This window comes from Cibotium barometz, chromosome 29 (assembly GCF_041138505.1).
Source record: "Cibotium barometz isolate CiBa-2024 chromosome 29, ASM4113850v1, whole genome shotgun sequence".
Classification (NCBI taxonomy): Eukaryota; Viridiplantae; Streptophyta; class Polypodiopsida; order Cyatheales; family Cibotiaceae; genus Cibotium; species Cibotium barometz.
In genome coordinates this window covers 31,401,633-31,415,595 of record NC_141074.1, presented here as the reverse complement: position 1 = coordinate 31,415,595, position 13,963 = coordinate 31,401,633, and the positions used below count along the sequence as shown (strand labels likewise).

General features: G+C 40.1%; 1 protein-coding gene across 1 annotated transcript; it reads right to left on the bottom strand.

Annotated features, from left to right (window-relative positions):
• Window positions 1-11,598: 11,598 nt before the first annotated feature.
• On the bottom strand, window positions 11,599-13,463 carry LOC147622053 (pentatricopeptide repeat-containing protein At3g53360, mitochondrial-like). The gene is made up of 5 exons (XM_086823537.1): window positions 13,095-13,463; window positions 12,817-13,003; window positions 12,575-12,678; window positions 12,406-12,490; window positions 11,599-12,320 (listed from the first exon to the last, which is right to left on the bottom strand). Exons 1-5 carry the CDS (start codon window positions 13,461-13,463, stop codon window positions 11,599-11,601), a joined length of 1,467 nt encoding a protein of 488 aa, XP_086679663.1.
• Between the last annotated feature and the right edge of the window lie 500 nt (window positions 13,464-13,963).

Sequence of the window (13,963 nt, the reverse complement as noted above, 5' to 3'; positions counted from 1 at the left end):
ATAAAGACCAGTCCATAAGGGAATTAAGAACATAATATCTTACAACTTATAAGCTCTATACAAAAGCTGCCCATGGATGCAAATTCTGTTAGATTTCGTGGTGCTCATGCTAGATCAAGTGTGTGGAGGAGAGGGGCTCACAAAATACAAGAAAAATATCTTTCTTATTAAGTTGTTTATGAATACAACTAGGCCTTGCTCCATACCAAAATGCCTCCTAGCTTCACCTTTAAATAGGTGAGCTAGTGAACCTTAAGTCCCTTCACACACACACCCTTCTCCTACCCTTTTACATGACCTTAGTTTTTTAATACCCTCCCTCAATACCAACTATGAAAGAATTGGAATAGGTGGTATTGGACATAGGTTGCCTTTATAACATTAGGCATACAAGGATGTCATGGTGGTGTGGTTATCTAGGACTTACAACTATGTTCCTAGAGCCTTAGAGGCTAATACAATGATGCCATCTAAGTCTTTATTTGATGTCGATGAAGATGTACACCTTAATGATGGTGCACCCCACTATTTGTGCTTGCTTGACCTCTTGTAGTTGACATGCTTTAGACATACATGCCATTGCTTCCACATACTTTCCACCTTGACCATTCTCACACAATGATCAAAACAAGGCTGCCACCCTTGCTTAAGTGGTTTGCACATAGATGTTCCTTCAACATGCTTGATGCTTCCTTGAATACCATACCTCCTCCATGGGCAATGAGGGCCTTCCTTCTTAGAGTAATGGTTATGAGGTAGATTTATATGGGAAAGGGAAAGGGAGGGTCTTACCTCTTGCCTTATGGATTGGTCAAGGGCAGTGTCTACTCCATAATTACAACAAAGGCTTTTGTGCATGTTGGTTACATGATACCCATTAGGGTTTGAAGGTACAAGCTTAATGAAAGTGAGTAAGTGGTTGAGGTAAATGCTCAAACCAATAAGGTACATCATTCTTGGATCAAGAAGGAGAGGGCATGGCTCATAATGTTGCATATGCCTCTTACAAAGACAATGCCAAGAGATGCTTAAAAACATGACAAACAACAAGGTAGAGCACTTAGTGATGCTATGCTCAACCTTACAACTCATCTTAGAAGATGAAAATGTTGAATATGCAGTGGAATAACATGCCTTGCACTTGGGAAATGAGAGCATATGGCTTATGACATGCCTATGCCTCTTACAAACAAGAGCCTAAAGGGTGATACACATAAACATTAAAGATGAGCACTTATAGTGTACATGTGCCCAAATTTAAAACCACTCAAAATAATGAGTTTTGATGATAAAAAACCAGAAAACTTCAACCTCTTTGGCTTATGGGATGAAGACAATGGTTCATGGTTGCACCATTTCTCCTTGGAAGCTTGCCAAGGTAAGCATAGAAGCGGGTTGACGATGAAGACTTATAGTGTGGCACTTATGGTGTGTGCCTGGCCTCCAATGTTGATGAAGAAGAGACTCCTCAGTATTAAAGACCTCCTCCTTTGATGGTTAAGACCACATTAGTGTTTAAACAACACTATTAGTGCTTATAAGCACACTTTGAGAAGCTTTGAGCTTTTAAAGATGATGTTAATGAAGCTTAATGAGAATGAGGCTCATGAATACCTCATGGTATAGCCCACAACATCAGAGAATCTCAAGCAAAAACACTTTCAAGAGACACTTGAAGAGATTTGAAGCTTAATAAGTGGAGATTAGTGAAAAAAAACACTTATTGTGAAGCTTTTATGCAAGCTTCCATGGAAACCTCACACGGGGACCTGTTTTGTTGTTGTAGCAGTCGCGTTGATGCATCATTGAAGCTAAAATTTGAACTGTAGATGCTTGAGACATTGGGCTTCAAAAGCCCTCAACACTCATAGCTTATAATGGCCTGTAGGCAGCAAATCGTTGTATGGCCTCCAGCATACCAAGAAAATTGGTGCCGCCTCCCTCAGTGAGCAATGCCGCAGCAGCGCGACAGCATTTCCTTCAATTGAGCATACGTTCTTGAACACCCAGGCCTCCTCTTCACTTCTCTAGTTGAATTCTCCCCAAGATGTTTCCTCCACGAATGGCTAGAGGTCCTCCACTAGCAGGGGGTTGAGCTCCACACATGAAAAGATAAGGATAAATGACCTATTCTACACCACAAAAGGGCCTAATCAACCAAGGCTCTGTTACCATGTTAGAATTCGTGGTGCTCATGCTAGATCAAGTGTGTGGAGGAGAGGGACTCACAAAATACAAGAAAAATATCTTGCTTATTAAGTTGTTTATGAATACAACTAGGCCTTGCTCCATACCAAAATGCCTCCTAGCTTCACCTTTAAATAGGTGAGCTAGTGGACCTTAAGTCCCTTCACACACACACCCTTCTCCTACCCTTCTCCTACCCTTCTCCTAGCTTCACCTTTAAATAGGTGAGCTAGTGGACCTTAAGTCCCTTCACACACACACCCTTCTCCTACCCTTTTCTATGACCTTACTCTTTTAATAGATTCTTTTAATGAATGGACTATTCTTAGCAAGGTTGCTAGGCCAGCTATTTTAGCTGTTTCTTCTTATGATGACTCCTATTCCTCTGTTGCGGATACAGATGACCAACCTATCCAGATATTTGAAAGCTTCAAAAAAGACCTTGAAGATGTAGACAAACTGATAGATGAAGCCAAAGAGGTGCATCAAAGAATTCTTGACGTGCAGAATTATAAAGATCTTAAATCGATGGACTTAGGACCAATAGAAGTCATTGTAAGACTTGTACTGAACTATTGTATCTTAGCAATGACTAATGTGATGAAAAATTTCTACATAGACGTGTTTACTTTACAAAGTACTCATAACGATTTTGAAGCAAACATCTTTAAAGTTCAGTTTTAATCAAAGATAAGTTATGAGAATAAAAATTCTCAACAATCGATTTTATTATGGCAAAGCACAATACTCACAAAATACAATAATGAGTAGGGCTCAATAAAAATATAGAATGTTTATACAAATATGAGCCGACCTCAATAAAAATTCAAAATCTTTACAACGTTGTCTCTGGACATACAAAATGCCTCTAAGTAGTTTCGGGCTCTGTAGCCTCAGCCTTGGCCTCCTCCTTTAACTCAACCTTGGCCTCCTCCTTTGACTGAGCCTTGGCCTCCTTCTTTGTCTCCTTTGTTGGCACCTTGCTTGCCTTGTCCTTGTCCTTGCCTGCAAATAGAAGCTTCCTCTTTGCCTTCTTGCCCTTGCTTCCCTTCTCATGGACTCCTTGTTTAAAGTTGAAATGCTTAATAGGGGAATGAAATGGCATCTTTTTTCTCTTCTTTGATGCACTAGTGCTGCCAGCAACTGGTGGAAGTGGCGAGTAATTGCATTATTGAGGATAATGTTTATTGCCTTTGCCCGCACACTCCACAGCCAGAACTCGTCTGAGAGAACAGACTACACAACAACATAAAAGTCAATTAGAATAATGTGGGATCTCTCATGAAATGAACATAGAGAAATTATATTACAGTGACACAAGAAACTTACACAGCTGTCAAAATTATTGTACTTGGAAAGGAGGAACTTCCAGAAATTTGCGACTATGTGCCAGTCATAAGAGTGCGAATCCTTTTGCATAGGAACGGGTCGGTTAAGAAATTTCCACTATATATCCTTTTTCAATTGAGGACATAGAGTTTCAATCAATGAAATCACCCTCTTACATGCCCTACAGTCAATGATATAAAGAATGACTTACAATCAACAATTAGGAAGCAAGAAGGAAATGACATAAAGTATAATGACTTACAATTTAGATTGTCCGTGCATTCCAAGAAGGCTATTCATAAAAATTGTTTGGCATTTCACCACATTTATTAAACAAGCAGACCAGTGCCCTCCGAAATTGAGAGAGTAAACAAAAAATATAAGAAACCTAACACAGGCAACTAATAACTTAAACTCCATAGACATCTTTAAATCCAAAGATAATACATACTTCTCTATATATGGCAACACAACAAAGTAGGTACCCGCTCCCTGGAAATAAGGAGCAAGGTCCTCATCAGACCTCGACGGGTCAAGGAGGATAGTTGATACCAAAGGATCACAAATATATACTTGCTTTGCTTGGTCTGGCAAAATCTCTTTCAATAGTACCCTGGAGATTGAATTAAAAACATTAGGAAAGGGAAAAAGAAAACAAAATAAGAAAGCATTCAAAAAAAGGTGAAGATTACACACCTTAAACAAGTAAGCACAATACTATCATTGATCTCTCTATTCTTTTCAAAACGAGCATATAAACATCCGTTGGAGCGATATGGAGATAATCCTCCTGCTCGGCGCTATACGAGACATTGCATATAATCTGACTAGGTAGCACCGCCTTAAGTCTGTCTTTATTCTCTCCCTCCAACTTCAAAAGGTTTTCTACCAAATCATCTCTATTGAAATTCTCTTCTAATGTCTCCTTTTCTTTCAGATCCGCCCCCTTTTACAAGCCTCTTAAGCCCTTGTGGACCTGCTGTTGTCACCTCTTCAATAACCACCTTGTTAGAAGCCTTGTTCCGCTTCAATAACCACCTTGTTAGAAGCCTTGTTCCGCTTCAAAGTAGGGGGAATGGAGAGGATTTCTACTGCCTTCCTATCCCTGAGTGGTAGAGGTCGCATGAGTTTATCATACCTATACCTAACTCTACTTACTAATGCCATGTCCTTGTCCATTAGTGTGACCCTCCTGGCATGGGCAGCACAAATGTTACTATCATTTAATAAGTCTATAAGGAAGTCCTCGCATGACTCTTGATGAAGACATGCGACATCGCTACTCTGCCATTTAAAGTAACGTTTCCATATTATTCTGTCGCTTATGGATCTGACAATCCTCAAGAAAAAGGAGCTTTGGGGATGAGGAGATTGACAGCTGCCTGCGCCTTCCTTATCTCCACAAACATTTTTCTTTGCCTCTCCAAAGTTACCCTGGCCTTTGAAATGTTCCTGCTGGTGCTGGGTTTGACATCAGGAAGCATAGGTTCACTTAAGACGTCCTAATGGTCTCTTTTCTCTGGAATATGTGGAACTGGATCAAGCACTCGATCAGGCAGTGGATCAGGGCACTCGATCTGGCTTTGGCACTGAAACTCTCCTGATGGTCTTTTTTGTTCGCGCTAGTACAGCACTAGAAAAGAGAAGGCAAATTAATTAGCCAAGTCACACCACCACCATCCACCGCGCCATAAGGGGAACCTCATATTCTCATCACTTCTATTCACATCACATCTATCCAATCATCTATCTGATTCACATCTTATCTCATCACATCTATTCACCTCATATTCTCATCACTTCTATTCACATCACATCTATCCAATCATCTATCTGATTCACATCTTATCTCATCACATCTATTCACCTCATATTCTCATCACTTCTATTCACATCACATCCATCCATCCACTCATTCCCATCTATCTAATTCACATCATATCCATCCATCCATTCACTCACATCTATCTAATTCACACCTTATCTCATCACATCTATTCATAGAATTTAAACATAGAAATTAAGAGAAATCTAATTTTTGATATAAAGATTCTCTACACATCTATTTATGCATAATTCAAATTTAGGAAAAATAACACTTTTGAAATAAAAATAAATCCTTTATGCATCTTTCTATGCATAAATTCAATTTTAATAAGAATAATACTTTTGAAATAAAAATAAGTCTTCTATGCATAAATTCAATTTTAATGAGAATAACTCTTTTGAAATAAAAATAAATCTTTTATGCATCTTTCTATGCATAAATTCAATTTTAACGAGAATAACTCTTTTGAAATAAAAATAAATTCCTTTATGCATCTTTCTATGCATAAAATCAAAATTAATGAGAATAACTCTTTTGAAATAAAAATAAATTCCTTTAGGCATCTTTCTATGCATAAAATCAAAATTAATGAGAATAACCTTTGAAATAAAAATAAATCTTTTATGCATCTTCTATGCATAAATTCATTTTTAATGAGAATGACACTTTTGAAATAAAAATAAATCTTTTATACATCTTTCTATGCATAAATTCAATTTTAATGAGAATGACACTTTTGAAATAAAAATAAATCTTTTATGCATGCTTCTATGCATAAATTCAATTTTAATGAGAATAGAACTTTTGATATAAAAATAATTCTTTTAGAATGCACAAATGGAGGGAATTACTCTTTTAAAATAACCTAATGATAAGCTTTAGTTCCACAAAATTTAAGAAAATTTTTCCATAACCTTCTTTGTATGGCTGACCATATCTCAATTTTATCATTCAATTTATGACTTGAATTAATCCAATTTGAATTCTAATATCTCTAATATACTCCATTTTCCAAAAATCAAGAGAGTAAACAATGAAAAGAGTTTAATCAATCTTTTAATTAAACTTTCTAGGATTGAGAAGGGCTGAATTGTAAAGAAGAGAAGGGGGTGGCCTTTTCATCAAGGCATAGCATCAGATTTTAATTCAACTTTTACAAAGCATAAAATTTAAGAAAACCATAGATTTAAAAATTCACAATAAGTAAAAATTAAGCTTACATAGAGCTTGTAAGATTTCCTTTAGCTTGATGTGATCCAGGGAAGATGAGGAGTAGTCAGTAGAAATGAACATGAATTGAAGCCTTTGTTAAGTAACTGGAGAAGCGACAACTATTAGTAATAGTAGTGGGATAATTCCAGTAAATAATCCAAATGAATAATAAGATATTCTACCACTTTTCCCATATTTTGCATCCTCCTTGCCAAAAAGGCTCGAAACACCAGCTCCATTGATAATTCCATCGATTACCCATTGATCAAAAAATATGACTAGCTTACTCAGAAAGACATTGTAGTAATAATCAATTTTGTGACCAACCTTGAATGAAATGTCCGGGTGGAATCCATTCACCGTGTGATAAGGGGAAAGCAACGATGCCAGAATGCACCTATCACACCGTGGATGGTATGGCCGTGGAAAAAGCTAACTCGCACCACTGTGGACGGTATGGAAAGCGAGAAAATTTCGAGTGCAGAGAAAAGCAAAAAAAAAACTCGCACCATCTTTATATAGGTCAAATAATAGGGCTGACATCACATGATTGAGGATCGAACACCACGTGTCGAAGGGCTTACATCATCGTTGATTCACGAATTTCCACGTGTAGGGCAACTGACGTAGTCAACGCATGATTGCGTTTTGCTCTATAAAAAGGAGGAATATTTTGTTTTCCACAATATTTTTAACGATTTTTTCCAATCGTGCTTCTCCACACTTTGCTCGTGTAGCTCGCTCAATCGATCCATCCCAGCCATTGTTTTAAGCGCTTATAAGTTTTTCTCTCTCTTCCCCTTTTCTTTCTCTGATTTCGTTCACGGTGCGATATGGCTATTCTCCATGTGAAATCGAATCGACATATCGCTCCGTGGACGGCTGGGGGAATTTTATTCATGAGAGATTTCGTTCATGGTGCGATATATCTATTCTCCATGTTTGCGAATTGAAATATTGCTCCGTGGATGGGGCTGAAAATTTTATTGATGATAAGTGCTTATTTCGTTCATCGTGTGATGTATTTATTCTCCATATTTTTGAATTGGAATATCGCTCCGTGGGACGGGTCTGAAAATTTTATTTATACTTAAGTTCTTGTTTCATTCACCGTGCGATATACCTATTCTCCATCTTTCGAATTGGAATATCACTACATGGACGGATTTGAATATTTTCTTTAAATGTTCTTGTTTCGTTCACTGTGCAAAAAGAACATTGGTCCAGATTTGGATTCCCCTTATCGCGTGGTGGATGGTGGTCGTGTAACTTGGGTAATTACTCTGCCTTCTCTTTTCTAGTGTTGTAATGGCGCGCACAAAAAAGACCATCAGGAGAGTTTCAGTGCTAGTGCCAGATCTAGTTCCACATATTCCAGAGAAAACAGACCATTAGGACGTCTTAAGTGAATCTATGCTTCCTGATGTCAAACCCAGCACCAGCATGAACATTTCAAAGGCCAGGGTAACTTTTCAGAGGCAAAGAAAAATGTTTGCAGAGATAAGGAAGGCGCAGACAGCTGTCAATCTCCTTATCCCCAAAGCTCCTTTCTTGAGGATTGTCAGATCCATAAGCAACCGAATAAAGTGGAAAGGTTACTTTAAATGGTAGAGTAGCGCTATGGCATGTCTTCATCAAGAGTCATGCGAGGACTTCCTTATACACTTATTAAATGATAGTAACATTTGTGCTGGCCATTCCAGGAGGGTCACACTAATGGACAAGGACATGGCATTAGTAAGTAGAGTTAGGTATAGGTGTGATAAACTCATGCGACCTCTACCATTCACGGATAGGAAGGCAGCAAAAATCCTCTCCATTCCCCCTACTTTGAAGCGAAATAGGGCTTTTGACAAGGTGGTTATTGAAGAGGTGACAACAGCAGGTCCACAAGGGCTTAAGAGGCTTGTAAAGGGGGTGGATCTGAAAGAAAAGGAGACATTAGAAGAGAATTTCAATAGGGATGATTTGGTAGAAAACCTTCTAAAGTTGGAGGGAGATAATAACGAAAGACTTAAGGCGGTGCTGCCTGGTCAGATTATATGCAATGTCTCATACAGTGTCGAGCAGGAGGATTACCTCCATATCGCTCCAACGGATGTTTATATGCTCGTTGAAAAGAATAGAGAGATCAATGAGAGTATTGTGCTTACTTGTTTAAGGTGTGAAATCTTTGCCTTTTTTTGAATGCTTTATTATTCCCTTTCCTAATGTTTTTAATTCAATCTGCAGGGTATTGTTGAAAGAGCTTTTGCCAGACCAATCAAAGCAAGTATATATTTGTGATCCTTTGGTATCAACTATCCTCATTGACCCGTCGAAGTCTGACGAGGACCTTGCTCATTATTTCCACGGAGCGGGTACCTGCTTTGTTGTGTTGCCATATATAGAGAAGTATGTATTTTCTTTGGATTTAAAGCTATTGATGGAATTTAAGTTATTAGTTGCATGTGTTATGTTTCTTATATTTTTTGTTTACCCTCTCAATTTCAGAGGGCACTGGTCTGCTTGTTTAATAAATGTGGTGAAATGCCGAATAATTTTTATGAATAGCCTTCTTGTAATGCACGGACAGTCTAAATTGTAAGTCATTATACTTTATATCGTTTCCTTCTTGCTTCCTAATTGTTGATTGTAAGTCATTCTTTATATCATTGACTGTAGGGCATGTAAGAGGGCGATTTCATTGATTGAAACTCTATGTCCTCAATTGAAAAAGAATATAGAGGGAAAATTTCTCAACCAACCTGTTCCTATGCAAAAGGATTCGCAATCTTGTGGTGGCTGGCATGTAGTCGCAAATTTCTGGAAGTTCCTCTTTTCCAAGTACAATAATTTTGACAACAGTGTAAGTTTCTTATGTCACTGTAATATAATTTCTCTATGTTCATTTCATGAGAGATCCCACATTATTCTAATTGATTTTTATGTTGTTGTGTAGTCTGTTCTCTTCTCGGACGAGTTCTGGCTGTGGAGTGTGCGGGCAAAGGCAATAAACATTATCCTCAATAATGCAATTACGCCTGATGACCCTGATTTGCCACTTCCACCACTTGTTGCTGGCAGCACTAGTGCATCAAAGAAGAAAAAAAGATGCCGTTTCATTCCCCTGTTAAGCATTTCAGCTTTAAACAAGGAGTCCCTGAGAAAGGAAGCAAGGGCAAGGCAAAGAGGAAGCTTCCATTTGAAGGCAAGGGCAAGGACAAGGCACGCTGTCGTGAAGTGGGCGGAGTCGCTGGGAAAGCGCGAGGCTTCTAGCTGTGAGAGTAAGTGGTTGAACTTCAAGGGGCATCACATTTATATAAACATCATCACAATAAAAACCATGAGCAAAGAGAGCTCATAATCCCATAAACACCTTAAACCATAGCCAACAGGCCCACAGAAACCTGTCACCTTTACTACTCACAAGCTTCCTAAAAAGACATAGATGATCATGGTCTTCCTCAGCAAGTTCACCACATTTTGAATACATCTCCACCAAACTATTGCCAACAAAAGTGTCTGATTCCAATCCTTCACTGATAAGAGCAGCATGTACTTCTTGGCCTTGTTTAACCCATTTCAGCCTAGCACAAGCTTTTAATAATGCCTGAAGAACATACTTGTTAAGTTGAGCACAATTGTATTGCATTTGATGGAACAGTTCAAAGGCATGCTGATACTCTCTGCATTCGAGATAGCCTTCCAGAAGAGAAGGCCAGAAACACCCATTCTGTTGTGCAAATCTACGAAAGACCTGCTCCACATCCAGAGTTCTTCCGCATTCCACAAACATTGAGATAAGGTGATTTCTTAGTAGCCTATGAGCTTCCAGCCCATTGTAACACACGTGTAGATGAACACACTTTGCACATGAAGAATCTCTTCTTTTTCTGCATTTCTGCAAGATGGATGTTAAGCTTTCCACCGATGGCAGCTGGGCCATCTGCTCCAAAGAAGCCAATGCCTCCTCTAAACTCAAAGTCTCCCAACCCTTCGCCTCCTGCACTTGTGCATCCATTTGCACTCTAGGAGTGGATCTAGATCCAAATGCTTGTGCATGGTTTGCTGGCTCCTCCTGAAAAGCAGAACTCGACCACGCAGGACCAGCACATGCTTTTCCCCTTCCACACACAGCTACCCTCTGTCATTCTCACCTTCATCCTCCGCATCTTTCTTCTGATTTGTGGCCGTGGTGGTGGCCAAAAAAGCCTCAACAGATCAGAGTATTGTCCATGAATGTCACCACAATCTTGATCGGGGCTCCGAGCTCCAGCAGGTTGGGCTGTTGCATGAAGATGGTCTTGGAGGTAGAGCAGAGCTGCCCCCCTTGCCGAGGCGGGAGCTTCCCCCCCCCCCTTGTTTCACGACGGTCAGATTCCTCTCTGGGCGGCCACCTTCTGGATTTTTCGCCAGCTTCTAGGCTACGTGCTGGCAGCTACGTTGGCCCCTCACAAAGCTTCCATGTGGCCCTTTATATTATTGGCCACTTGTATCATATATTTCATTTATTTTTCTTGCCTCAATAATGGCCACTCACATCAATGCTCCTCACACATGGTAACCTAAAATCCCACTTTATCTCCGGGTACAAAAATGGTACCACAAAACCACCGCTGGCCGCATCCACATGAATTGGAGTGTCCCATCCTGTACACCTTCATACAGCTTCCAATGCCACTGTATCTGAGTGAATACCTTCCATATCTGTCCTTGCTGCTCAAGGCCCAGATTCCACATAAGTTGTTCCATGAACATGCTTTCACTGCATAGACGTGCCACAGCACGACATCGACCCCCTCTAAACCTGCACATCCTCCGGTATGTGCCACCAAGTTGCTATATAGGCTGGTGCCTTACGCTCAGGGTAGTCCACAACTGTGTTTCTAGATTCCCCATGCATGTTGAGAATATCTGCAAAAGATAGCATTGCATCGTAGTATTGCCCATCTTGCATGGTTAAGCCAACATCATCCTCGTTCAAACCTTCTAGTGATAATGAGGTTGAACCCTTTTTGACATTAACCTTCCCTGTTGTCTCAGAGGCTGGTGCCTTACGCTCAGGGTAGTCCATATCTCTTATCTTTGATATGCCAAGTTTTGAACACCCTGGCTGCACTCTCCAGACCCCCACATTTCGTATACATATTGATAAGGGCAATCCCTATAATGACATCTGACTGCAATCCTGCATTTCTGATGCTTGCATGGATCTCCTTGCCCTCGGGTAGATCTGCCAGAACAGAGCATGCACTAAGAATGGTACTAAATGTCACCTTGTCTGGTTCAAGATCCTTCTTTTGCATGCGTCGATAAAGTTGCATGGCCTCTTTTGCATCCCCATGCTGGATATAAGCAGCCAACATGGTGTTCCATAAGCCCACATTTTGTACATGCTTCTTGTCAAAGACCTTCACTGCGGCCTTGATACTCTCACACTTGCTATACATACTGATAAGGGAAGTCTGTAATTCTACATCATGCTCAAACCCACTATCAACCAGTTTAGCATGGATCCTTTTGCCATCTTCTAGAGCTGCTGGAGAGGAACATGCAGCAAGAATTGTACTGCAGGTGCGCTTATCTGAATATATCCCTTCAGCAAGCATTTGTTGATATAACTGAAAGGCTTCCTCTGCATGCCCAACTTGTGCATATGCTGCAATTATGGCAGTCCAAGACACAACATTCCGCAGGGGCACTCTGTCAAACACCTCCTGTGCATCTTCAAGACTTCCACATTTCGTATACATATTGATAAGGGCAATCCCAACCACTGCATCTAACTCAAAGCCACATTTCTAGAGCTGCTGTTCTGCCACATGCTTTCAGAATGCTTACTAAGGTCACAGTATTTGGTAAGAAACCTTGCTCTTGCATTTGCGCATACAGTGAAAAAGCCATTTCACTTTCCCCACGCTCAGCATAGATAACTCCCACAGTCTTTATCATCTGTGTATTCTCAAACATGTACACATCAGCATAGATGTTTGACAATAAGATAAATGTTGTAGCATGTGTTTCATTCATGCTCACCGCACGACCAAATGCTTGTGTACCAAGCTCTGAATTACCCCACTTTTGACAAAAAGATAACAAGGTGTTCCATACCGCAAGATCAAGTTGAAAAGGCACCTTCTCTAACATTACAACAGCCTCATCAAGTTAGCCTGCGCGACAGAGAAGATCAACTATGCAAGTATAGTGCTGAATAGTTGCACAAATGTGATGATTGTTGATCATATCCTCAAAACACTTCTGGCCCTTGTCCTTAAGACCTGCATGGCTGCATGCCGTTATAAGACTAAGGAATATACCCCCTTTTGCTTCTATGCCTTCGATGCTCATTTTCTGAAGCATATCAAAAACAATCTCCACCTCTGCTTGGCGGGCATATCCTCTAATCAATGCATCCCATGTCACCAAGTCCCTTATGGGCATTGCATTAAACACCAATTTCAAGGGCTGCCATGTCACCACATGCTAGCAGGATGCTTCCAAAGATAACAATGTTTGGTAAGAGACCTTGCTCTTACATTCGTGAATAGAGTATTACAGCTATCTCCTCTTCTCCTTGCTCAGAACAGGACAAAATTGCAGCATTCCATATAACAACATCTGGAGAGATACCCTCCAGTTGCATTTGCTGGAAAAAGTTGAGTGCTTCCTTTCCAAGCCCATGCTCAGCATATCCAGAAATAAATGCAGTCCAGGAAACAAACACCACATCATCCGGAGAGATGCCCTCAAGTTGCATCTGTTCTAAACAGCTCAGGGCTTCCTTAGCAAACCCATATTCAATATATCCTGCAAGTAGAGCGGTCCATGTAATTACATTTTGAGCTGGCAACTTGTGAAACACATCCTGTGCTTCTGCAAGGTTACCACATTTGGCATACATGTCAATAAGTGCAGTTCTCAACATTGTATCAGAAGCTTCAAGCCCATTAGTTACGCAACTTTGAGCATGGACCTTTTAACCAGTTTCTAGAGCTACTGTTCTACCACATCCAGGTCCCTTTTGTCAATGCACCCTTGTAAGAGATAGTAAAACATAGTGGTAGAAACATGAGAGCTGTACCCGTCCACTGTCAGGTTGTCCACAGTCCGTATGGCTTTCCTGAACAACGAGTAGAGCTTCTATCTCCATGTTCATACACTCAATTCTACAGCATTCTGCATTGGCATTCCTTTTATCCTTCTGATGTTTTGGGCTTTCTCTATGTCGAACCATTCATTCAGATTATCATTGCATACATCTAGCCCTGTTTTTCAAAGAGTTTCTTTCAGATATTCCGACAATTAGAGTACAAAGAAGTGTCCACCTTTCCGGCATTCATAAGTTCTTGAGCATTCTAACTGTTTTGCAACTTGTAGGGAAGACCTCAAGTCAATACAAGCTCCTCACCTTCCTCAGCTTATCAA